Source organism: Caretta caretta, chromosome 21 (genome assembly GCF_965140235.1).
Source record: "Caretta caretta isolate rCarCar2 chromosome 21, rCarCar1.hap1, whole genome shotgun sequence".
Taxonomy (NCBI): domain Eukaryota; kingdom Metazoa; phylum Chordata; order Testudines; family Cheloniidae; genus Caretta; species Caretta caretta.
In genome coordinates, this window is record NC_134226.1 from 6,794,570 (window position 1) to 6,819,285 (window position 24,716).

Below are 24,716 nucleotides of genomic sequence, written 5' to 3' on the forward strand. Positions count from 1 at the left end.
TGCAACCTTTTTATAAGGAGAGGACATTAACAAGGGAATTGCAAGAATCTAAGGAAGCCACAGGGCTACTAGCTAAAATGAGTTAGCTTCCAGGGATTGTGTCCCTTAGGTAGCTCTCTTTTTTGGATTTATCACACCTCCTCTGGCTGCTTGAATAATAAACGGCCAATCTTTTCAGGTCACTTTATATTTAGCTGCACCCAGTCAATCCTTCAGTCTCTGAACACTTAAAGTCTCTCCTCTCCCGCTTTATTGGAGAAGCTGGAACAGCAAGAATGTCAAACATCCAGGGTTCGCCCTTTTTTTGTTGTTGAAATGGATCCCCTGTCCACTGAGAGCTTAATTTCCCTTTGTCTGGCCAGGGAGCTCCTTTTCTTCTGGCTTGCTCCCTTCAAATCACTTCAAGTCCCACCCACCTACCTGGTTACCAGGTGAGGAAGTCTTTACAAGCTGATCTGTTGTTTCTCTGAGTGAAAAGCTCTTGCTGGTTCAGTCAGTAGGGTGTCAAAATAATTAAACCAAAATCTTGGATTAAATCTGTAGTTGTGGGCAGGGTACGGAGGGCAGGCAGGGGCAGATCCATAATAGTCAATGCAGATGGCACCCCATGCTCCCCAGCTGCACTAAAAGCCCACTGGTGGGCCAGGTCTGCAAATCTGAGCACGTTTCAGACGAAAGCCCCACCTTCTGCAAGGAAGGTGTTCCGTGTGAGTCCTGGTGAGGCACTCGGTCATGGGAGGCAGTTCTGCTTTGAGTTTTGGGGGTCTCCGTTGATCCTGACACTCATGGGGATGGAGTGCACATGAGTGTGGCTAACAGTGAGCCCTGACTCCCCTGTGAATGGAAAATGTTGAGTTTACCCTAGTGCTGTTCCTTGGGAGGAAGTATAGCTAGGGTGACCGTATTTCCCAAAGAGAAAACGGGACACCCCAGCCGCTCGCCTGAGGCTCCCCCCACGGGAGGCTGCTGCCGGTGGCTGGAACCCTTTTGGGGGCCCCCACGCAAGGCTGTTGCCCATTGCTGGAACCCTGCCCTCCCATGCTGGAATGCTGCCCCCACCCTTCAACCCTGCCTCCCCCTCTGCGGGGCGCTGGCCTTTCCCCCACTCCACCCACATGTTGCTCTGCACCACACCCCACTTTTGCATTTGTTCTGTTTGCTCTTGACAACTGATCAAGTCGGCAAGAGCAAACTGGGACACATGCCTCTTTCTGGAGGAAAAAAAAAAAAGAAGTCAGGATAGCCGGACAGGGCTTAAAAAAGGGACTGTCCCAGTCAAAACGGGATGTATGGTCACCTGAAGCATAGACTCAGTCCTGCAAACTCTTCCTTAAGGGCAGAGCCCTGTGGTGCTCCATGGAGATTCAGGGGTCCCCTGGCATAGAAAAGCATGCAGGATTGGAGCCAGTCATATAGTCCACCTTCAGGCATCTGCTTGATTGAAAGCAGAGCTGGGCAAAGCCCTGGGCCCCATCCTCCGATGTGCTGAGTTCCCATCGCTACCATTGCAGTTACAAGTCAGTGTCGCTTCCCCAGGCTGTAAACAGGAATGATGACCATACTCCCTCAGCTGCCTAGCATGCTTGGAGGTGGATGGTGCTAAGCAGTATTACTATTGTTTTGGACCTGGGCTTGAGCAGCAAGGTTTGGATATGGATCTGAACCGGAGGGCTCCCGTCTGAAGTGAGGTGGAGTTTGCTTTCAAACCCATCTATGTAGAATTTCAAGCAGAAGAACAGTGTCCTTTGTAACATGAAGGTTGTAAGCTCTTTGGGGCAGGGACTATCTTTCTACAGCACCTGGCACAACAGGGCGAGGTCCCTAGGTGCTGCGGTAATACTATAATCTACTGTGGTTCTGTGTTTAAAAGATCAGAGGCAGGGAGGGCTCTGCAACCAAACCCTATAGGTGTGCTGTGTGTGCCCACAGGTTGGCTCCACCTCCCCCTTCCTGCAAACTCTACTTAATTACTTGTGCAAGGAGTGCTGAGCTCTCTGCATCCAGGCCAGGCTGGCTTTATTAAATGAAGTTCCTGCAGGGTAAAGATGGGAATTTACCTGGATCATCTGTTAGCTCCTCTCCAGGGAGGGAGGTGAGTCTGGTGTTATGGGCTTCATTTCAAGAGACACTGGTTCTTTGAGGGGTCCCAAGACTACGCTTTTGGGTTATGTTTGGCCAAATCAGTGGTTTGATCCTATCCTAATGCTTTTTAACTCTGTGCCTTTACCAGTTTTAATGGAAAACCCTTTCCAGTTCAGTGAGTCTTTCTCTTGTGGTTCACTCACCCAGCTCCACTTGTGTGGCCAAAACCAAGTTGTATGCAGTGTTGTTGTAGCCATGTTGGTCTCGGGATATTACAGAGATATGGTGGGTGAGGTAATATCTTTTATCGGACCTACCTGGTGAGAAAGACAAGCTCTGTGTCAGCTCGAAAGCTTTTGTCTCTCCCCAACAGAAGTTGGTCCAATAAAAGCAATTACCTCCCCACATTTTGTCTCTCCAAAACCAAGTTGGCATTTAACTTCAGACTGGTAAACACTCATCCTGAGAGAGAAAGAAAAGGGATGTTTGAGCAAGGTGCAATTTATACCACAAGGGCTCCTGGCAGCAGCAGCATCACCTGTAATTGGGTCACAGTTGGTAGCTCCCAATCCGTGCTTTACACCTGGCATTGCTGCTGTGTACATTGGGATTAATCTTCTTATTAAGTTTAGTGGGGGCTGGATGTGTGGGAGAGAGAGACACCTGTCCTGATACAAGAGAGGCTGAGCCCTTCTTCTTGGTCTGAAATTCTAGGGCAGTCTGAGATCCTACCTCCTGCTCTCTCCATTCCGGCTACTCTTAATTAATGCTAGAAATTCCACTACAGTACAAAGTGGGAAGGGGGGTTGTGCATCTGAGGTCTTTGTATTTTTAAACCCCAGTCCGTAAACCACCCAGGCATCTGGGACTGCAGCCCATGTAACCCACTGGTCAGTGTACATGTCTTCAGCTCTGTGCCTTATCCATAGAGGATAAGGGTGTGTTTACAGCTCTCAGAGTGGCTGTCCGGCTCAGAGTATCAAGGCTCATATTGTCATATTGCTCAAATAAATTGGTTAGTCTCTAAGGTGCAACAAGTACTCCTTTTCTTTTTGCGAATACAGACTAACACGGCTGTTACTCTGAAAATTGTCAGGTATGTCACTGCTTCAGTCTCCAGTTTGCTGCTCAGGATGGTGGCTGTCATATGCATGATTCTTGGCCTTGTTGAGATGTCCTGGGTCTAGTCTACATCTAAGAAGGGCGTATTTCTGCCCCTCCAGTCCTTTCCCAATAGATGTTAATGTATCTCATGAATTCAGAATATCTGAGCCAATCCCAAATGGGCCTTCAAATTTCCCATATTAGTTTAGGGGACAGGACTCCTGGGTTCTGTTCCCACCTCTGCCACTAACTTGCTATTTGACCGTGGGCTAGTTAAAACCTCTTTGGATGCCTCTGTTCCTCCTGCTGTGAAAGGAGGATACTGCCCCCCCCCCCGCCCCCCTCAAGGGTTGAGAGTGTTAATGGTTCGTTTCAGAGTAGCAGCCGGGTTAGTCTGTATTCGCAAAAAGAAAAGTAGCTCATGAAAGCTTATGCTCAAATAAATTTGTTAGTCTCTAAGGTGCCACAAGTCCTCCTTTTCTTTTTAATGGTTCATAAAGCCCAGCTGTTTTGGACGTGCAAAGTACTTGTGTTAAGCACTCTCACAGAGCAGTAACTACCCACTTGGATGAGGTTTGATCTTATTTCTGTAGCACCTTGCATTCTGAAGACTCCCAAAGCAATTTACAGTTGCTGCAGTTCACTCCATGCGGTTGTACCCTTACAAATGTTTGGGAGCCCCATTTAGTCACTGTGGCCATAGGGGTCCACCTATGGGGCTCACTTTGTAAAATTGATGCTTTGCACTCCACCCCAGAGGTGGGTGAATGAATCAACAATTGATCTACTTGGAGCTCCTGGAATGGATCTTTCTATCAATCTCCATGCCACCTAGAGGCTGGACTGTCTGTCTGTCTCTCCCACATAATCCTTGAAGGACGATAAAACACAATAAGAGGCACCCTGAAGTCATTAACCCTTGGGAAGCTGAGGGCAAGCAAATGAGTCACAAAGAATTGAGTGGGAGGGGAGAGACATTAGGCATGAATCCAGGGGCGTTCATTATATGTAATGAGTTAATGACTGCCCATGAACTTCTCAAATCTGTGGAGGAAAGAGGCTCCTCTTTCAATGATCATAATTGCAATAGCAGGGGAAGGCTGGGAATGATGCTCCGTGAATCCTCATCAACATGCTCCAAGAATAGATTGTTCCAAGTCTGGGCTGAGCTATTGGCTGCTGGAGAAATCCCAAACTCTCCCCAACTCTTCCCTTTCTACTCTGTAAGACTTGCTCAGTTACTGCAGCAATGAAGGGGACCCTGGGTAGACAGATCATATACGTTTGCCCTAGGGAGTTCAAAAACCCACATTCTTGTGGTGGTTCAGTCACGGGGGTAAAAAGCACAGTTCTGTCTTGTCCAAGGCTGCAGCAGGAATCCAAACCTGGCTAAACTTAATCCAGTGCCTCGCTCTGTGGTGTTAACAAATCTCCCCAGGCCACTGAGGTAAAGTGCATTCTAAAGTAAAGGGCCCTTCGTTTGTTTTAGTGAGGATTATGCTACAACAAACTAAGTGTTTATCTGTCGCGTGGGAATCTGCCCCCCAGGAAAGCCTGCCACAGGTTAATTGTTCATGGGAACCTCTCTGTGTGCATTAAGTCTTGTCTTCATACCACTCAAAGTGCTCTAACAAACTGTTAATGGGCATGTCAGCAGGGCGTACATAACCGTCCTTGGCAGGCTAGCACAGGGTAGATTCACACCCCAGCTTGCTGCAGACTAATTGTTCATGTAGACAAGACCTAAGGCCACTTTACTTCTGAGTGCGAATATCCAGGAGGGGGGAGGGATGTTAATGTGCTTTAACTTCCCTTTTAAGTAAATTTGTCCTAACCTGCCTGAGTGTCCCTGTGTAGCCAACCCTCATGCCATTCCCCCAGCATTCTTTTAGCAAAACAATTGACTGGGGAGATCTGTGTGACACTGGACAGGTCATTTAGGCTGTGTCTACATTGTCCCACAGTTCAGACTATGGGGGTGTGAACATTAGTCCTGTTTAAAGAGGACAGTGTTAACGCAAACTAAGGTATCCTATATGTAGTTCACTCCCACAGCGTCCACACAGGGGAGTTACTGTAGTTCATTCCTCTATCGTCTGAACTGTGGGGCTGTAGAGACAAACCCTTAATCTCTCTGGATTTCAGGGCTTGTACACGTGGGGAGTTTTTTCCATCATAACTATTCCTGATTACCTATCCCCGAATAACTCCATGTGTGGATGTCCTTATTCGGAATTATTTTAATCCACTTCCAATCTGGATTAAGGTAATTCCGAATAAGGCACTCTTATTCTGGAAAAAGAGCATCCACCCATGGAGTTATTTGGGAATTCTACTTAAATTTCACACCCTGCCTTAATCCAAATTTATTTCCCAGTGTAGACAAGCCCGCAGCTCCCCATCTATGAACTGGGGAGCTATGAGACTTACCTCCCCAGGGTGTTGTGATGACCCCATAAAGACTTGGGCAGACACTCCACTGCTGTGGGATATGGGTCACAAAGAACCAAGGTAGAAAACATGCCCCAAGGACATCAAAGAGCAGAAGTGGCCGGATCTCCAGCTCTAAGGCACGTGAACGGCTGATCCCTCATTGAAGGGCGCTGATTCAGTATTGCCCCAGTCAGCAATTCCATTTCCTGAAGCACAGCTGCCTAGAGCCGCTGTTCACCCTCCCGTCCTGTGACTGACCAGGCCAGCTCCTGCTGAGTTTACGGGATCTAATGCAATCAGAGTCAGAGGCGGAACAGCACCCTGGTATATCTATTTACAGGCTCACGGCAGAGGGCTCTTTCTCGTCACGCCCCTCCCCTTGCTTTGAGCCCATCCTCACATAGTCCCTGTCAGAAGCCGCATGAGCGAGGCGGAAGAGATGGGACATGTTAAAGGGAAACCCAGATGACTCAGCTGACAATATTAGCTCAGATGACAAACTAATGCTCACGATAATTGCCATTTACTGGCAGAGGAGGCTGAACTGGGTCATATTTATTTGTGCAACTCAATGAGGCACCATCTGTGCTGCTGAATACCACGCCCTTGCCAAGATGATGGGTACATAGTTCAGATAAAAATAATGACCTGAGAGCTTTGTGCATCTAGGCTGTGGGAAGGAGCAGTGGAGCAGAAGGGCAAAAGCTCGCTTGATCTTGATTTTCAATATGAATATAGACCGTGAAAGCGGGGCCTCACAATCCTTCTGACTTTTTGGGTTGGCCTCTTGATCAAGGCACTAGCCTAGGCCTCGAGATCTGGGATCAACTCCTGGTTCTGCCCCAAACTCCTTATGTGACTTGGACAAGTCACTTCATCTCCCTCTGCCTCAGTTGCCCATCTGTAAAACGAAGATAATTCTTCCTTTTGCCTGTCTTGTCTTGTTAGCTTGTGAGTTCTCTGGGATAGGGTTCATCTCTTACGTTGTGTTTGTACAGCATCTTGCACAACAGGGCCTTTATCTCTGCTAGGGCCTCTAAGCACTTACTGGGATGCCAATAAGAAATGGAAAAGAGTCTGGGGTAAGTGACCCAGTGAAGGGGCTGAGCCTTCCAAGGCTTGGCCTCTCTGTGAACCATGGTCCTTTGATATTGCCGATACTGATGCTATTTGCAAAGGCTAGTGGGAGTGGTTTTGTGTTGGAACGCCTTCCAGTGCCCTCCTTGTGACTGGAGCTTTGTGTCCCACTCCAGACGGGTGGTGCTGTTGACTTCAGTGGAATGGAGAACTGTTTCTTGCTTTGGTCCCCTAAAGAAGGAACCCCCTCTGGTGTGGATCTCTGATTTCTAATGCGCTCTCTTCTTTTCTCCGTAGTACAGAATGTGAAGCTGGGGGAGAGACCTGGAATATGAAGCCTGTCTACCGGTGCCTGGACTCTGCATTGTAGTGACTGCATCTTGCAACCTAAGGAGGAAGAAGGGACAAGATGTTCACTGCTGATAAAAATGGCAGCCAGTGTGTCTCCATTGGACTGTGAAAGGAGACTTTGGACCTTGGTGTCTGTCTGTCTGGGAGCCCCAGGAAGGCTGCTGTCTGGTTGACACAGCCCTCTAATATTAAGTGGAGTGAGGGCAGCATGGCTCAGAAAGCGTGGGTCAGCATGCTCTTCCACAACCGCAAAGCCCAGCTCCTGCTGGTCAACTCCCTGACCTTCGGCCTGGAGGTCTGCCTGGCTGCTGGGATCACCTACGTGCCACCGCTCTTGCTGGAAGTGGGTGTGGAGGAGAAGTTCATGACCATGGTTTTGGGTAGGTGGCTTCTTCCTTTCTTCAACTGAGATGCTCACCCCTTCGGTGGGTTCAGAGGGCAGTGGGGAATCGGGGCATGAAGATTTGTATCCCCACGCTCTGATCAGCTGAGACAACTCTGTGCCAGGGAGAATGTGCAGCCTGTTGGCTTAGAGCGAGGGACGGGGAGCCAGGGCTCCTGGGTTCTTTTCCTGGCTTCTGCCACTGAATTGCCTGTGTGGCTTTGGTATGTCTTTGCCTCAATTTCCCCTTCTCTAAGACCGGGATACTTCCCTGAGGGGCTGAGGGCTTAGTGTCGATCAAGTGCTCTGTCACGCATGGTGGAGGGCTGTTCTACTGTGCGCTTACCAAGTTGCCTAGAAGCCTTAAAGTTCAAAGTGGTGAGGGGGCAGGTGATGGTGGGGTCTGGTTTCTTGGGCTGAGCTAAGGCCAAGGTTTTCACAAGTGACTATGGATGTCCTACTTGAGACCGCTTAAAGGGGCCTGATTGTCGGAGGGCGGGTGCTCAGCACTTGGACAGACAGGCCCCCTTAAGGTGTCTCAGATGGGCACCCGCAATCACTTGTCGCTTGTGAAAGTCTTGGCCCTAGCTCTTATTGCTGGGCACAGGGATCGGCTGCAGCACTTGGACACTGCCCCTAAAGCCACATCTCTGTCTCCATTCCAGGGATTGGGCCTGTCCTGGGCCTTGTCTTTGTACCGCTGATTGGCTCCGCCAGCGACCACTGGCGCAGCAGCTACGGCCGGCGGCGGCCCTTCATCTGGGTCTTGTGCCTGGGAGTCATGCTGAGCCTCTTCATCATCCCCCATGCCGGTCGCCTGGCAGGCTTCTTCGCCCTCAGTGCCCACCCCCTGGAGATTGCTTTCCTCATCCTGGGCATTGGCTTGCTGGACTTCTGCGGCCAGGTCTGCTTCACTCCCCTAGAGGCCTTGCTCTCGGACCTCTTCCAGGAGCCTGACAACTGCCGGCAGGCTTTCTCCATGTACGCCTTCATGATCAGCCTGGGTGGCTGCATCGGCTATCTGCTTCCAGCCATCGACTGGGCCAGTAGCTTCCTGGCCCCTTACCTGGGGGGGCAGGAGAAGTGTCTCTTCAGCCTCCTCACCATCATCTTCCTGGGCTGCGTCCTGGCCACCCTCTTTGTGACAGAGGAAGCAGTGGGGCAGGTGGATGCTCTGGCAGGCCCTGCACTGAAGGACTCTTCCCCCAAGCCCTCGTCCCCCAGCGGTTGCTCTTGCCGGGTTTCCAAAAGCCTCTTGCGAGCCAGGCATGTGGTCCAGGCCTTGAGGGACCTCTGCACATTGATCCCACGGCTGCGTGGCCTCTGCTGCCGCATCCCCAAGGTGATCCGGCGGCTCTTCGTGGCCGAGCTGTGCAGCTGGATGGCCCTCATGACTTTCATGCTGTTCTACACTGACTTTGTTGGCGAAGGGCTGTACCAGGGTGTTCCCAGGGCCGAACCGGGAACAGAAGCCAGACGTCACTATGATGAAGGTAATGAATGAGCCAAGTGCCTTCAAGGCTGCAGAGGCAGAATTTGCTTCCATACGCAGGGCAGTAGAAACGCTGAGATGGGATCAAAGATGGGCTCTACCTTTAGGGTTCAGCTCTCCCTGCTCCTGGGTCTGAGCTCAGGTGCGTATCCCGAGCCTCTGCTGGTTCCCCAACATCCACACAGCTATTTTTAGCACACTAGCGTGAGTTCTGCCAGCACAAACCTGCCTAGCCAGGCTGGGAGGCACTCTCCCAGTTGCAGTATAAACGTGTCTGAATTGGGTATCCTCTCTAGCTGAGATGTGGGCAGGGAGGTAGGTGTATTTATATCTATGTCTGCCAGCACTTGGTGCTCTGCTTCGGCCACATGTGACTTCGCTGCATAGGCTGGGGTGAGAATCTGCCAGGACCAGAACCGCTTGTCTGAATCTACCAGGTTTTTAATGATTATTTTTGGTATTTCATCCCCAAACCTGACAGGTGGGTAAATGGAACTCTTCTCCATTTTACAGATGGGGAAAACTGAGGCATGGGTATGTGATCAGCAGAACCAAAAGTCAACTTCTCTCTGCACGGTGTTGCAAACCCCAAACCCACCCCTAGTTTTTACCGGTGTCCAGCACCTGACAACAGTGTGAAGAACTGAGTTAGTTTCCTTGACATAAAATCTCATGCTCCAAGGGATGTAAGCTGATCATCTTGGGTGGTGGAGGGGCAGGAAGGAATTCTCTTCCTCCCACTCGTCAGACAACATTACACAGTTGCTTGGCTACATTACAGGGTGACTTTCCTCTTCCTCTGAAATATAAAATATGGGCCTAGAGCCTGATTCAGTGGAGCCGCAGGTCTGGTGCCTGAATTCTTAAGAGATACTGTAGTCCAGCAGCTAGCACACTCAGCCGGCAGTTTGCAGCTTTACCACTGATCCACTGTTACCTCAGATAAGTCACCTCACCAGTCTGTGCCTCAGTTTCCCCCATCTGTACAATGGAGCTCATGATGCCTGCCTACCTCTTGTAAATCACTTAGCGATTGGTGGTGCAAAGCCCTGGGAGTGTTAAGTAGCGGTGAGAGGAGCCAAGCTGCAATAATGGTGTTCAGACCCCTGTCTCCTGGCTGACTCGCTCATTCCAGCACTGCTCTCTTCCTGGGTTCTCTTCATGTGCATGCTCTCTGGAAGTGTTGGAGCCCTCTGGCTCAGCTTCACAGCCTCTTGTTTTCTGGTCCTCTCAGATCTAAGCACATAGGCCATCGTCCTCTTTGTCCTGTGTGCATTAGTTGTATACTTTGGCCTCTATATACCTTGGCCTCTAGATTTCCTTATTGCTGCCTTGTACATTTCCTCCTTTGTTAGGCTGTAATCATTCATATTAATGTCTCTGTTAGCTCAAGAATCAGCTTAATTGGTGTTTAACAGTTCTGCTGTGGTAGCCCCAGAGGCTTCCACCAGGTCAGGGCCATTGTGCTAGGCACTGTACAAACATCCTGTTGGCGACAGTCCCTGCCCCAAAGAGTTAATGGTCTAATTATCTATAGTCCGACCTGCCTCTCCGAAGGGGAAGGGCAGGATGGCTGCCAGATGCTTCAGAGCAGCTTGTGGATATCTCACTCTATGCCAGACTCTAGAGTGTCTCACCAGCTTAAAACCATTCTTTGTTCCCTTTTGTTTTGTTGCTTTGATTTGGTGTCGGATAGCACTTCCTGGTTAGCAAGCAGGCAAGAGACGGATTCTGGGAGAAAGTCAGGGGAAGGTGGGGGAGTGACTTTCTAAGGCACAGCTGCCCAACCCCCCCTTTGTGCCTCTGCAAATGTTCCCCTCGGTTCTTCCCCTATGTGTGGGTGGTGTTCTCACCAGCACTGTCTGGGGGTCCTTTGTGCGTAATCTTGGCAGAGAATCAAAGGAGTGAATGGACTATGGAGACTGGCAGGGTGGGGAATCTCACATGGTTGCTGCCCATCCTGTACCTGTGCTCCGAGCAAGGATGGGACTCTAGTCTCCAGAGCTTGTGTTGAAATGTGCTGACCTCTATGGAGTAGTGCAGAAAGACCCTGCTTGGATCCTACAGAGTCCCCATAGTTGCTTGGCTTTTGGAAAGCGGAGCAGGGGGAGCCTGCCCACCACCCCTTCCCCACCGGTGTGTCTGTTGTTTTCAGGCGTCCGCGTGGGCAGCCTGGGCCTGTTCCTCCAATGCGTCATCTCCATCTTCTTCTCGACAATCATGGACCGGCTGGTGAAGCAGTTTGGGACCCGGGCGGTCTACCTGGCCAGCGTGGCATTCTTCCCCCTGGTTCCCTTCGTCATATGCTTCTCCCAGAGCATCCTCGTCGTTACCGTCTCGGCTGCCCTGACGGGCTTCACCTTCTCTGCACTCCAGATCCTGCCGTACACCCTGGCGTCGCTGTACCACCACGACAAGCAGGTGGGGGCCACTTCTGGGGGGAAAGGGGGATGATGCACAACGTGATCACAACATGGGGTTGCAGCTCAGCTTGGCCTGTGGCTGGAAAGAAACACACACACACACACAAAGGGTGTCACATGTGCCTCACAACACAAATGGGGCCTCTCACCTGAACCCTCTTGATCTTGGGAATCTGAATAAAAACACAATCTGGCTCTAACCCAGTGCTGGTTTTGGGCGGGGGGGGATCCAATTCCCTAGCCCCTCCCTACTTGCCACAGCCAGCACATGGATGTTCATATTGCGTTGAATGAGGAGTGTGTCTTTCTAAAGGCAGCGTCTCATCTCCTCCGCATTCTGAATGCTTGGCTGGAAATCAGTCCAGAGTCCCAAGAGGCTTCTGCGCGTCTTGCACCCAATCACCTTTGCAGCATCACCAACCCCAGCTCAAAAATCACAAGTCAGGTCCCCAAAACCCCCATGAGACAGTAAGTAATAAATTACAAATGGTGGGTTCTCTGTTTGCATTCTGGTTGTTGAGCCTTTAGGGTTCACGCTTTCAAGCTTTTGTCCGTAACCACCAGGGTGTCTGAAATGAAAACTGAGAGCTGGGGCTTGAAGAAAAACATCCAATGTTGAGACATGATAAAATCACAATACTTGGCCGTGCAGCTGTTGTTCCGCAGCGCTGGGAGCCTCTCTCACACTGTAAACGCACCAGTGATTTGTGGCATGACAGCATCTTTGGGCCCCATTGCAGGCACCTTGCTGTGTTGTTAAAGAACTAGGAGCTTTTATTGCAGGCATCCCGGGGCTCGCCTAGAACTAACACTTCCAGGCAGCCCGTCCCAGTGTGCACTAGGATGCCTGTCAAACTAGGGATGCATTTGGAGGGCCTGTTCCACTTTGGTTTTTTCCAAAGTCCTGGCCTTGGGATCTACTCCAGCCAGCAAAAAATTAAACCCACCAGGGCATTTTCCTGTCCAGCAGAAATGTATCCATCTTCTTGGATCCACTTCCTTTTTGTTTTTCTTTTTTACTGGTTTAATTCTTTTTCTTTGTTGCCTTTTGTCGTTCCTTTTTTCCTGCTTTCTGTTTTCCTCTCTTTTTCTCCCTCTCCTCCTGAAGTGAGTCAATGAAAGGGTGCCGCATAACAGCTGCCCCTCCAGCGTTGTGTGGAACATTAGTGCAAGCCAGCAAGACTAACCCCATCTGACGCTGCTCACATGGACTGTGTAAGTTGGTCTCTTTTCGTGCATGCTCTCGATTCTACCTGTACTAGTGAGACCAAAGAGGCCTTGTCTAGAGTAGGATAAAAGATGTTCTAATTAATGCATTTGAATGTCTATCATAGACAAAGCACAATGCATTTAACACATGCTTAGCTAGTTGAGTTAAAACCTAGGATTTCTTCAACTCAACTAACTTGAGTTGCAACAGGGCTCCAGCTGTCAGCCCTGTGTGGGGCAATGGGGCTCTGGCTGTCAATGCCCCACAATGCTCACTTAAGTCAGTGCAAGTGCTCCTGGTGAGGATGGAGGGTAGTGTGGATATGAAGAGCTGATTTAATTACTGCAGTGGCTGTAGGTTGACCTAACTTAAGTCAACGTAGTTTTTTGGTGTAGCTATGCCCTTAGTTTTTAAGTCTACACGAGGCTTTGTGTTCATGTGTGTGTTAGAACATGTACCCCTTGAAAATTCTGGTCTAGACCAAGTCAGAAAGAGCAAGAAATTGTGGCACATGCCTTCAGGGTATCCAAGTAGGCTTCGTGGACCATCCTGCATCTAGTATGAGGCATCTAGAGCTCTGAGGAGTTTGCTGGAGTTTGGCACTCACAGTTTATAACCAACTTCTCTTCTGTGCTGGGTTTTGCACCATTTAATTTCTGGATCCCTCTAACCTTGGTGTGGTAGGTGTAAACTGAGAGTTTCGTGAAGCTCTAGCCATTGCATGTGGGATTCAGGTGGCTTGACTTAGATTCATAAGACCAGTGAAGTGACCAACTTTATTACAAAACACTGTCTTAGGAAGATTCGTGGCTAGTCAGAGTCCATGTAAAGCTGTTTGACTCTCAACAAAAGGTTCTTGGGGACCAAAAGTCTCATCTGGCTTTAGTTCTTTGCTTGGATCTGAAATGGGTGCATTGCAGAGCTGTGGCCGTGGCTTCAGGGAACATTAATGGAAAATAGCTAGCGATACTATACCACAGCAGAGTCTGTGTGTGTCAGGGGAGGTACTAGATGCTGCCGATTGCTGTGGTGTGGCTTGGACACAGAATGCAGCAGAGATGCCTGCACACCCTGGAGTAAGCTTGTGTAATTCTCCAGTGGCCCCCCGTTTCCCTTGTGAGTGAAAAGCTGATATCGTTGGTCCTTTGGACAGTGCAGCTTCTACCCTTGCACTCCTGGTATAAAATTCTCTTCTCTCAACCAGGCAGTCTTCTGTCTCCTGGCTGGTTTTATCCCATCACATGGAGAACGGATTAATATGTCCTTGGCTCGCCACAGTTCATGGGATGTGTCTAAGCACAGATGTCTCGAAATTTCAAGGCATGAATTTTGCAGCAGTTTCTCTTGCTGCACATAAACATTGATTATTTGTATTACAGTAGCCCACAGAGGTGCCAGCTGAGATCAGGGCCCCAAGGTGCTAGGTGCTGTACATACATTCAAAAAGGGACAGTCCCTGCCTCAAAGAGCCTACAGTCTAAATAGACAGGCAGACAAAGGGTGAGAGGAAAGGCAGGATTATTCTCCTCATTCTACAGATAGAGACGTGAGGCACAGAGAGACTAAATGGCTTGCCCAGGATCATCTGGGGTATCTGTGGCAGGGCTGGGAACAGAGTCCCAGTGCAGGACCTTAACTTAGCTGGGTGTCAATGTAAAATTCTAGGTAGCAGTGGAAGGAACTTGGCCAGAAGAGGCTGCTTGGGTTACCCAGAGGAATGATGCCTTTGCAGTGATACTCCCTGCCTCATTCTCACTAAGAGCTTAACTAACCAGCTGTGGAATTTCCCTAGCACTGGGGCCTTGGCAGATTGTCCTGAGAGGCCGCTCTGCTGCCCAGTTGCATAGGAAACCTGTGCAGCCTTAGGTTGTACGGAGCGATGTCACAGTTCACACTGGATAGTGTCACAGAAGTGATCTAAGGCCTGGTCTGCCCTACAGAGCAAGGTTGATGTCCGGCAGCTTACATGGACCTAACTCTGTCAGCATACACACTACAGTGCTACTCTTGCCCATGTGCATCACCCACGACACCAACCTAAGAACTCCACTTCCACAAGAGGTGTAGCGCTTAGGTCAATGTAGTGAAGGTGACACAGTGTCCGTGTAGATACGATGTTACTTACATTGCCCTGTGCAGGGCTGACAGCTACCTCCCCCCCTGCCCCAGCACTGTCAGCCTGAGCTGTTAGCTGGGTGTCCGGCTCACAGCTGGACTCCCCTCTCCCTGCCCCCAGGGTTGACAGCTGGAGCATGGCAGGTGCTCAATTTCACAGCAGGGACCCTACTAGCAGTGAAATTGACATTCTTGTCAGTTTCACGGCTGCTAGGATTTCACATTTTGTTTCCGGCTCTGGCAGTCAGCCCTGGGTGGGAGGGACTCCATTTCAGTCGGCACAACCGCTCCTGGTGAGGACCTGTAGAAGGAGGGCAGTGTGGACACCAACAGCCGATCAAATTGCTGCCGTGGCTGTAGGTTGACGTGACTTAAGTCGGCCTAATTTCGTAGTGTAGACAAGACCTATGATGGAAAGTTAATTCAGACTAAGGTAGAGTGTGAATTTGGAGTACCATAGCTAGTCCTGAATAACTGCATGTGTAGACAAGCCATAAGGGCCATTGCTTGACCATTTGAGCACTTCAGTTATGCAGCTACTCACCTCTTATTTGCAGCAATACACCTTTGAACGCACAATTGCCTGTTTGCCTGCCTGTGCTCCAGTCCTGAGATTATAACTTCGACACTCTGCTTTTGAAAAACAATAGTGCCAAATCCACAGTCCAACACGTGCCCTTCAGTCCATGTGGGCGGTGCCCATGCTTCCAAAGCAAGTATTGGCTGTGAGCAGCTCACGTGTCCTGCAGCAGGAGGGCATTGAGTCCCTTAGATCAGCTGCACAAACTGCACCCACCCCAGATGATTCCTGTAGCCCTGGGCGATGGTATCACTCCCGCATTGGACCAAGTTCATCCCTGGCCTGGCTGCAGTGGCATGAGGGTGGGGAGGGCTTTGGCCCATTCTCCCTAGGTAAGGGAGCACTTTCTGTTTAGAGGGATTCTCCTCTCACACTAGTATGTGCTGGGAGTTGGGCCATTGAAGTTCATGGAGCTGTGTTTGGAGCGAGAGGAGAATTGGGTTTGCACCACCCGCTTCTCTGAGAGTCCAGCGATCAGACGACTCTCAAGGCTCGGAGAGAAACTGCCCCAAATGGCAGAGCCTTGTTTGGCTTTGGGTTGAGACGCTCCCTGGCGTTGGTGATGCTTGAAGCGAACACACAAAGGTACCGCTTGGAGCCAAGTTACCGCAGCAGGTCAGTGTCACCTTGAATCTGAAGCCTAACAAAGAAGTTCCTGCCAATCTTACCTGCTGCTGGAAACCATCAAACTTGCCCCAGACTTGCTGCAAATGTCTCCAGCCTTTAGCCAAACCTGACCTGAGGATTTTCACAGGACTGGAACAATTTGAAGCCAGGGGAAGTTTTGCCAGGCCGAGGGGTGTATCGCTCCAGCTCTGCCCTGCTCTAGCTAATGGCACCACTCTCCTGGTCCGCTCTCTGGCTCTTTAGGGCTTCACCACCCCCTGCAGTTTCTCACTTTCCCTCTCTCTTTATTTTGTCTCTCAGGTATTTTTGCATAAGTACAAAAGCAAAGAAGAGGAAGATGCGGCTCAGCTGGATAAGAAATCAGGCTTCCCCAAAGGCCCCCTCTCCAGCCAGAAGCTGACCTACCAGAATGGCCATTCTGGGGGCCTCTTCTCCTCTCCTCCAGCTGCCAGCTCGGCCATGTGCGTCGGCTCCCCCTGCGAGGTCTCACTCATGATGAGGGTGGGAGACTCTGACCCTGCAGCACCCGGTCGAGGGATCTGCCTGGACCTGGCCATTTTAGACAGCGCTTTCCTCCTTTCTCAGGTGGTCCCATCCCTTGTCATGGGGTCGATCGTCCAGTTTACACAGTCGGTGACTGCCTACATGGCGTTCGCCACTGGCCTTGGGTTGGTGGCTATTTACTTTGCAACCAAAGTCGTCTTTGATAAAAGCGACATGGCCAAGTATTCGGTGTAAAACGGGGCACGTGTGCACGTGGCACACAGCCAACTTGTTTGTACACGTGCATTGACACTATATAATAGGGCAGGCTGCACGTTGTGCACCCCTCCTTTCTGTCTCTCATGCTGTTTCTGTGGGGCACGTGGCTGGGGAGAGGTTGTTGGGCTAAGCGCGGGTGTATTAGGAAGGGCACCATGCTGTTCTATCTCCCACCATCAGAGTTTGCCCCGTGGTGCCTTTGTCTGAGAGCGGTGTTGCACAGAGGGCATCAATGAGGTGAAAGGAGAAGAGTTTCCCTTCAATCACAGGGTTAAATTTCTGTACAATTCCCCCGAGGGAGGGAGGCAGTTGCATCCCAGAGGGAGAGTGCTCCTCCTCTCATTTGTGGAGAGACCAGCTTAAATCCTGCCTTGCTCTGGCAGGCTTCACCTTGCTTCGGAAATGTAAATCCCCTCTCTGACTGGTGGCTGCTGTGGACTGGAATATTCGGGGGACAGGCGGGAGGGTGCCGCATTGGCAGAGCGGGGGGAAGACCTCCAGGGTTGGAATGGGGCATTGCCGGTCAGGACGCGGGTGCATTGGCAGAGCTGTGTGGAAGCAGTCCTGCATGGCTCCACAGAGCAGTCTGGCTCTGTCCAGGGCTAGTAATCCCATTGCTCTGGTGAGCACCACACTAAGTGACCACTCGGTGTTAGTGCACCCCAGGCCACCCTGCTGCACTGGCTGGCCGCTCTGTGCACCTCAAGTGCCTGAAACCTATTTGCAGTGGCCTTATAAAATGGCCTGGTTCAAGGCAGTAGGCAGAGTTGATTTAACAAGACTCCAGGGCCGTGTTTTTATGGCACTGCTCAGACCTCATTAGCCTGAACATTACCCTGTATTCAAGTGTAATAATCCCCAGCGGGATGTGCGGAGTCTGGTGTCCTCTGTACCCTGCTGGAAGCACTTATCCTTTGTCCCCCTGCCTGAGGCATGTTAACGGGACACCCTGTCCCAGGTCACTGCTGTGAAGTCCTTTCCATGTAGGAGATGCACGAAGCCCTTGAACGAGATCCTGTCCCAGCTGCCCTGTTGCATGGCTGAATAATTGGACGTGCTGCCCTCTCTTCGGGCCACGTTCACTGATGGTGTGAAAAGGCACATATACCCTGCCCTTTGAAAGGTGTGCAGGAGACTCTTCCGCTGCATAAACCCCTGCTGGTGCCTAGCCTTGCCATCCCTTCCTTGTCCTTATTCATCCCACATGGCTGTGCCTGCCCCCTCCCTCCCCACCTCATGAGATGCTTCCTCCATTTCAAATCTCTTGTTCCTCACATTCTCTGTCTTCTCCACCCACATTGGGTCCCCTTGATGCCTATTCCCCTCCACTCGGGAATAGCCTTGATGCTGATTGGGTGCAGTTGTTCCCTCCGATAGGAGAGTAAGCTGGAGCAGACTCGAGAGGTGACCCTGTAGCATGTCCTGGGTTCTACTCCTCTGTAGGGTCATTTTTCTGCTTTGCCCCTTTTTCAAAGGGAAGAAGCCAAGAATGACCTTTCCACTGATCTGGCCCTGCTCTTGCTGCCATGAATTGATGGCAGAGTTGTCTGGATTCTGAGATCCTGCTGCTGCAGAGGTCATTCCCAGCTGAGAGGATATTCCCGGATCAGTTATATCCCACCCTTATGGAAACACGGGGTGTCTATACTGCAACACAAGCCAGAACTAGTAGAACTTGAGTTAGCAAACTGTGGGTTTGTTAACCTAGGGCCTGAGCATCTGTGCTCATTTGGAACCCCAGGTTAGGAACTGTTGAACCCTGGGCCCCAACCTGGGGCTCCAGCATCTACACTATATTATGTGGGCCCAAATTCAACCACCCATAGACCGGACTTCCTCACACCCTACCAACATGTGGTTGCTCTAGCCCTTTGTTTGTGGTGCAGTGTTGGAAAACTTGACTGTCCACCAAACTTGACTGTCCAGAAGCCAAAGAAAGTCTAGCCTATGGGATTGTGGGATACTTTTGGCAGACTCCCAGAGCATGCATCCAGGGAGGTTGTGTCTACACTGCAAAGCCATGGGGCTTGAACGCTGGGTCCAGTTTGACTTGGACTCTCCATCCCCATGTGGTTCTGAGCCCTGAATTAGCGCAATTTGTGTGTATGGAGAAGGGGGGATAGGCCTGAGCCTGAGTTCAAACCCTGGGCTTACACTGCAGTGTAGACACCCCTATAAAGTCTTCAGTGATTAAATTGCACCTGTTCCCATCTCCCATTTTAACTTCAGAAACCCATTAGACCTTGGGGAAATGATCAAAAGCAGAAATGCCAGCTGGGGCCTAACTCCCATTGAAAACCAAACTGCCACTCGGGCCTCTGAAAATCTCTCTAATGGTTTTTTAAATCCCTGGCTCTTCTATTTTTTCATTCACAGTGGGACTGGCTTCCCCTGCCCCTTGCTATCATTCTTCCCGTGGGGAACTGCTCCACCAGCAAACCTTTTAAACAAGAATCCTGTGAGTCCAGATAATGCCTGGGCCAAGGAGCCAACTCAATAAACCACCTTCTAACCAGTGGGATCAATGCCCCTATTCCAAAGGACGGGGAGAAGAGGGAAGGGCAGACACAAGGGCCAGCAGCCAGTCAGGAGCTAGTGTGGAACTTTACCATGTCAAGTTAAGCCATGGGGCTGATAGCATGGGAAATGAGTTCACAGTGCCCCATATGCCAATAGAGGCCTTTGCTTCCAGCACTCCCAATCTCTTTAGCTTTAACCTAGATCCCTCACTGCCAAGCCTACCCCAAGTCATTCTATTTTCCAGCTGTAGGGAGAACCTTCCCAATGAGCTCATTTGGCGGGGGGGTTGGATTTTCCCCCATGCACGCTTCTGGAGAGTGTGTGTGTACGTGTGCACGCACCTCCATTCTGGCTGGGCTCATAGAGATTAATCTCCAGCTCACTGAGTAGAAATCTGTGTTCTGGGTCCAAAAGGTCATATCTTCTGATTCCATCGACAGAATTTTCTGGGGGAAGGGCCAGTGGCTGGAAATCACCCTTCTAATTTCCTTCCATCCCCCACACCACCCAAAACAAAATCCCACCCACCATTTTTTGGATGAAGTAGACCAGCCACGGCACCTATCTCAAACTGGTATGTCATAATGTTAAATATAATGAAGTGTGTTTTAATAATGTATTAGAGGCTGAAGTAACCCACCCTTTCAATGAGCAATTATATGTGGGTTGCAGATGGGAAGTTATGTACTATGTAAGGAAAACCCCTTTACATTGTATAGCAGAAAGGAGCAGGGGGAAATCTTAAAGAGGCACAATGTATTTACCTAAGATGGCATTTGTTCAGGATGCCAGGCCTAATGATCAAACTCTGTAATAACCACTGACCACAATATTCAAACCAAGTCCATTCAGTGGCCTGGTTTTTCGAAAGCGCTGAACACCCTTTAAAGTCACTGGGAGCTGCTGGGGGCTCAGCACTTCGGCAAACCACTTATTTAAGAACTAAATATAAATCAGGTTTGAAAATAATGGTCCATGAGCGCTCTGGACGTCTTGACCACTCACCTGAAAGATGCATGGAAAAGTGATGGGGTGGAGGAGAAGTGAAGGCCTACTTGTAATATGCTCAGGTCTCAGGCAGGCACCGCCTAGAACAATAAACACCACAAATCTTGAACCAGAGCCTCTCCTTTGCCCCTGATTAAACATAGGCTGAGATTTTCAGAGGGAGTTGGGCACCCAAATCCCAGTGTAAACCTGAGCCTTTGTCTCTACTGTCATGCTCTGACCTGGCCTGTCCCAGGAGAGGGCAGACCCTGTGTGCAAAAGGAGCCTAGTCAGTAGCCAAGACATGATGTCAGGGGAGGTGGCTGTGTTTACTTCTTTTGTGTTTGAAAAGAGAGAGTTGAGCAACTGAACTTCTGACTCCCCAACTAACTTTCGTTTGTATCTGCACCACCTAGTTCTAGGTGGGGCTCCAATTGCCCCCGTTCTGACCTGAGCGGTAGCAGATCCTGGTCTCCTGAGCTCTCCATTTCAACTGGGAAGACACAGCAGGCTCTGGGAATTGCCGGAACTGTGGGGGACTTTATCTGTCTCAGCCGGATAGAGGCTTTCCCATCACTAGTGGCAAAGGAGGGTAGTGGCACTCTAGTGGGGTTTGTTCATAGTAAATAAGCTAAGAAGTTGTCCTCTCCCTCTTCAGCCCAGTGGGTATCTCAGAGGGAGAAGCTATTTAATGTCCGGCTTGCCAGCAGGGGAGTCCAGATTTCCCCCATACAGAGCACTGAGTTGAGCAGCTCCCTTTTCCTCACTTTGCCTGCTGGGCTGCATGCCAGGAGGTGGCATGGTGGGAGGATGGGGATGGGAGAGAGGAGTGCAAGCCAAGAGCTAGTCATGGCTTCAGCTCCAAACATCCCTGGCCCCCCTGTGAGGTCAGACCCAGATTGTCTCAGGCCCATCTCTAGTAGGAAAACTGCTGTTTCTGAGCGAATGCAAAGACCACAGCTTTGCCCGGATAATCAGCACATACATGGTGCATCTACACAGGGATAAAAGAGCTGATTCAGACTCGCGAGACTCAGGCTATGGGGCTAAAAATTGTGGTGTAGACATTCAGGCCGGAGCCTGAGCACTTGGAGCCTCCAACCTGTTGCTGAAGTAACTTGTGTGTAGATGCAAAAATCTCTGTAGAATGCAAATCATACCCTCCAACCTTCAACCACTGGTGTAAGGTCCGTAAAGGAAAGGGCAGGCAGTTCCTGGGAACTCTGCTGGGTTTGGATGGTAGATCCATTCCCTCTCCATTGAGGAATCATATTATGCCTCTCCCTTCTTGGTTGCCCCAGGGGTGTTTAAAGGGAACACCTTCACTGGTGTTGGGTCAGCGGAGAAGACTATAAAGGTAGGGTTGGGTCTTTCTTTTCTAATGCATAAGAGTGCATTATTGTGAATCTCTTGTCTAGGGAAGGATGTTTTGATGCTGTTTTCTTTCAGGAAGATACACTGTCTGCAATATGGTCCTCTCTTATTTATTTAGTGGAGTAAATATTTTGTACAGTGTAAGGAGAGGGATATTATAAAATTTATTAAGGAGGGAAATAAAAAACTTTTATGTTGGATCACTGTGTGTGTCACTGAGTTAACTGCACTGCTTTGTGCATGAGAGATGGGCCAGAAATCTTCCTCTAATTCCCCACTCTGAACACTGGTGGGCCGGATAAAGCAGTGACCCACATCTCACCTCCAAGCCACTGTTGCCCTTCTTTGTGTGGCCTGATTGTGCTGGAAGACATGGGGAACCATAAAGCAGCCAGGGAAGGAGGAGACCGGATGAATGAAGACTCCCTTCCAGTGAAACATGTCCCTCTCCTTTCTTTTCCACCAGCACCAGGAAGACCTTGGAAGGGGTGAGCTCATTTGGGGAGGACAAGCTCCCGACCTGCTGCACATCAATCCATGACGGCTCGGAGTCCGACATGGGCCACAAGCCAAGCCCACAAAAGTGCACTGGCCAAGTGGAGAGCAGGGCATCCTCTGTCCTAAGGAGCAAACTCGATGACTGTTTGTATTCATACAGCAGTAGGAACGGTGTTCAAAACTCCATGCGGGATGAGTTGATGATGCCTGTGCCTCCCACATTTTGGATAGCTCTATTGCCAAGCTGTGCTCCACCCACAACTTTCCCTACAGCAGCGGTTGCCATCAACTTATGTCACCACCGCCTCCCTTCCTGGCAGACTTTTGCCTGGCTCTGGGTCAGAGTCCATGGAAGCCAGCCCAGACTTGGCAATAAATCGGATCCAATAATAATTTCTGATGTCGACCTCCCTCCCCACAATGTCCTCCCCCGCTCCCCTGCAAAACACTGCTCTCTGACTCTAGTTCCTGCCCTGCTCCCTGTGCTATTGGTATCCGTGTTTAAGGAGACTGTTAGAATTGCCCCTGTTAGGAGGAGAACACAGCTGAGCCTGGCTTCTCTGCTCTCTCTAGCTGTACCAGCAGATGGTGCTGTAACAGGAGTTCGACTGCAAGAATGTTTTTCTGCTGAATGCATCCGATGAAATGAGCTGTAGCTTACGCTCAGATAAATTGGTCAGTCTCTAAGGTGCCACAAGTCCTCCTGTTCTTTTTGCGGATACAGCCTAACACGGCTGCTACGCTGAAACCTGCAAGAATACTGTATTTCCTTCTGTCCCCAACCTGTTTCCTGAATCTTTTCGCTTCTGCAAACTGCATCCCTTGCTGACAAGTGACCAGCTCACAGCCTTACGCACACAGAACCAAGACTGGACTGCGGGTGAGACACCTGAAAGGTAGCAGGCAGGCTGCAGCCCTGCACAGCTGCAGATGAGCCACTAATTTCTACAGCATCCCAAGTGTGCTAGGAGTATCATTGGCAAATACAGTGACACCATCCCTGTCCTGAGAAGCATCCAGAGTAAGGTACTGGGACTCGATGAGACTGCAGGCATCCGTCCACAGGGAACAGCGTGCAGAGTGGGAGCCTAATGTAGCCCATGGCCCACTGTGTGTTATTTCTCCCCCTTTGTGCCCAATCTACAGAGGACATGCGTCGATTACAGCCCCCAGCACGGACTCATGCTGTGATCCATGATGCCTTTCACCCCTGGATGGGCATGCACAGCAGGTCACACTCTGAGCCAGGATGACAGGTGCTTCTGAAATACTCTAGATGAACAGGCCAGGCTTTGTAGCTCAGGCTGTAGAGAGTCCTGCTTATAGCTCTAGAGGTCCCTGGTGTGTTAGCCAAGCTGGGAGCTGAACTGGCATGATGTGTTAAGAGCCTCATTGCTGATGTGATGAATAAGGAGGGGAGAGGAAGACCAGGCTAACAATCAGATATCCAGCAAGGGCTAGGGTACGAACCAATGCTTTATCCGGAGTTAAATGTTTTATCGTTTGCAATATAACGTGCCGTTGTGTTGCCTAGGAGGGAGCACCAATGAGTGAATCCTCACAAAATCCCTGCAAGGTGGCTAAGTATTGTGTGGCCCCTATTTACAGGGGGGAAACTGAGGCACAGAGCCAGGCACTGACTTGTGTGCAGTCCTCTCAGCAAATCAACAGAAGAGTCATAAACAGCACTTGACCAGCCAGCTTCCCCTGTTCCAAAATTAAAACATTAATGAATTTTTTCATTCATGCCATTTTAATTTAATGCCATGAAAATATTTCAGGGTCAAACTCTGATCTCTGGCCCAGGAGAGTAAATCTGGACTAGTTCCATTGGCTTTGATGCAGTTACTTTGCATTTACACTGTAGTAAATGACAGCAGAATCTAGCTCCCCTTGAACATATTTCATCCTTAAACCCACCTTTTTTTACAGAGACCCTTTCCACTTCAACATTTTCAGCTAGAAGAGTTATTTTTTAGAAGCAATCCCTGCAATTGTGCGCAGAGACTGGAGGAAAACTGATTTTGTTCTAGTCTATCTGGTTGTTTGCCTTGTGCAGCGGACCATAGGTGCTGGAACTAAGGGTGCTGGGGGTGCTGCAGCACCCCCTGGCTTGAAGTGGTTTCCATCATACACAGGGTTTACAGTTTGGTTCAATGGCTCTCAGCCCCCCCACTATACAAATTTTTCCAGGCCCCCCCCCGCACGCGTCGGACAGCACTGTGTGTGGTTCCTTTCATTGTTTCCCCTGTTGTTTGTGTGCACCTTCCACAGAGCAACAGAAGAGAGGAGGTCATTTATAATAACACAAACGCTTTCCCTTTAAAAAAAGTTAAGCTAGGGCCAGATCTTTGAAGGTATTTAGGCATCAGAAGATACAGACACACGGCTCAGGCGGTTACAAAAGTGCCTTGACAGCTAGGGCCTAGAGGCTGCTTAGCCCCAGAGAGGCTGGAACTTTGGAATGTTGCTAGGGTGTAGGGTCGGTTCAGACTTGCTTTCTGATTCCTGCACCTCTACACGCTGTGTCGTCTGCTCCACGCCACTCCCTGCTGCAGAGCAAGGGAGAAACATAAGGCTTGAGCCTGCAAATCTTTACTACTGGGTCTAGATCTGACTAGGATGAGTAGGCTGCTGGGGGACTGCTCATGTCAGTATGCACAGCTCTCGGTAGTAAGGGGCTGCAGGACTGGACCCAA

General features: G+C 50.1%; 2 protein-coding genes across 7 annotated transcripts in view; both read left to right on the top strand.

The window, feature by feature from the left end:
* SLC45A3 (solute carrier family 45 member 3) overlaps positions 1-21,717 on the top strand; it is a 55,290-nt gene extending 33,573 nt beyond the window's left edge. For 3 of the 6 annotated variants that reach the window (XM_075122110.1, XM_075122109.1, XM_048826900.2), the window contains exons 2-5: positions 6,994-7,427; positions 8,095-8,922; positions 11,077-11,342; positions 16,177-21,717. In XM_075122110.1, coding sequence (XP_074978211.1) covers positions 7,256-7,427; positions 8,095-8,922; positions 11,077-11,342; positions 16,177-16,614 — 1,704 coding nt within the window. In that variant the 5' untranslated portion in view covers positions 6,994-7,255 and the 3' untranslated portion in view covers positions 16,615-21,717. Of the gene's footprint in view, positions 1-2,006; positions 2,093-6,993; positions 7,428-8,094; positions 8,923-11,076; positions 11,343-16,176 lie in introns of those variants that run through there. The other 3 variants (XM_075122111.1, XM_075122112.1, XM_048826901.2) reach the window with 2 other exon arrangements.
* LOC125625126 (Krueppel-like factor 15) overlaps positions 7,348-24,716 on the top strand; it is a 33,665-nt gene continuing 16,296 nt past the window's right edge. The window contains exon 1 of the mRNA XM_075122114.1: positions 7,348-7,427. The gene's annotated coding sequence lies outside the window, so the exon portion shown is untranslated. The remainder of the gene's footprint in view (positions 7,428-24,716) is intronic.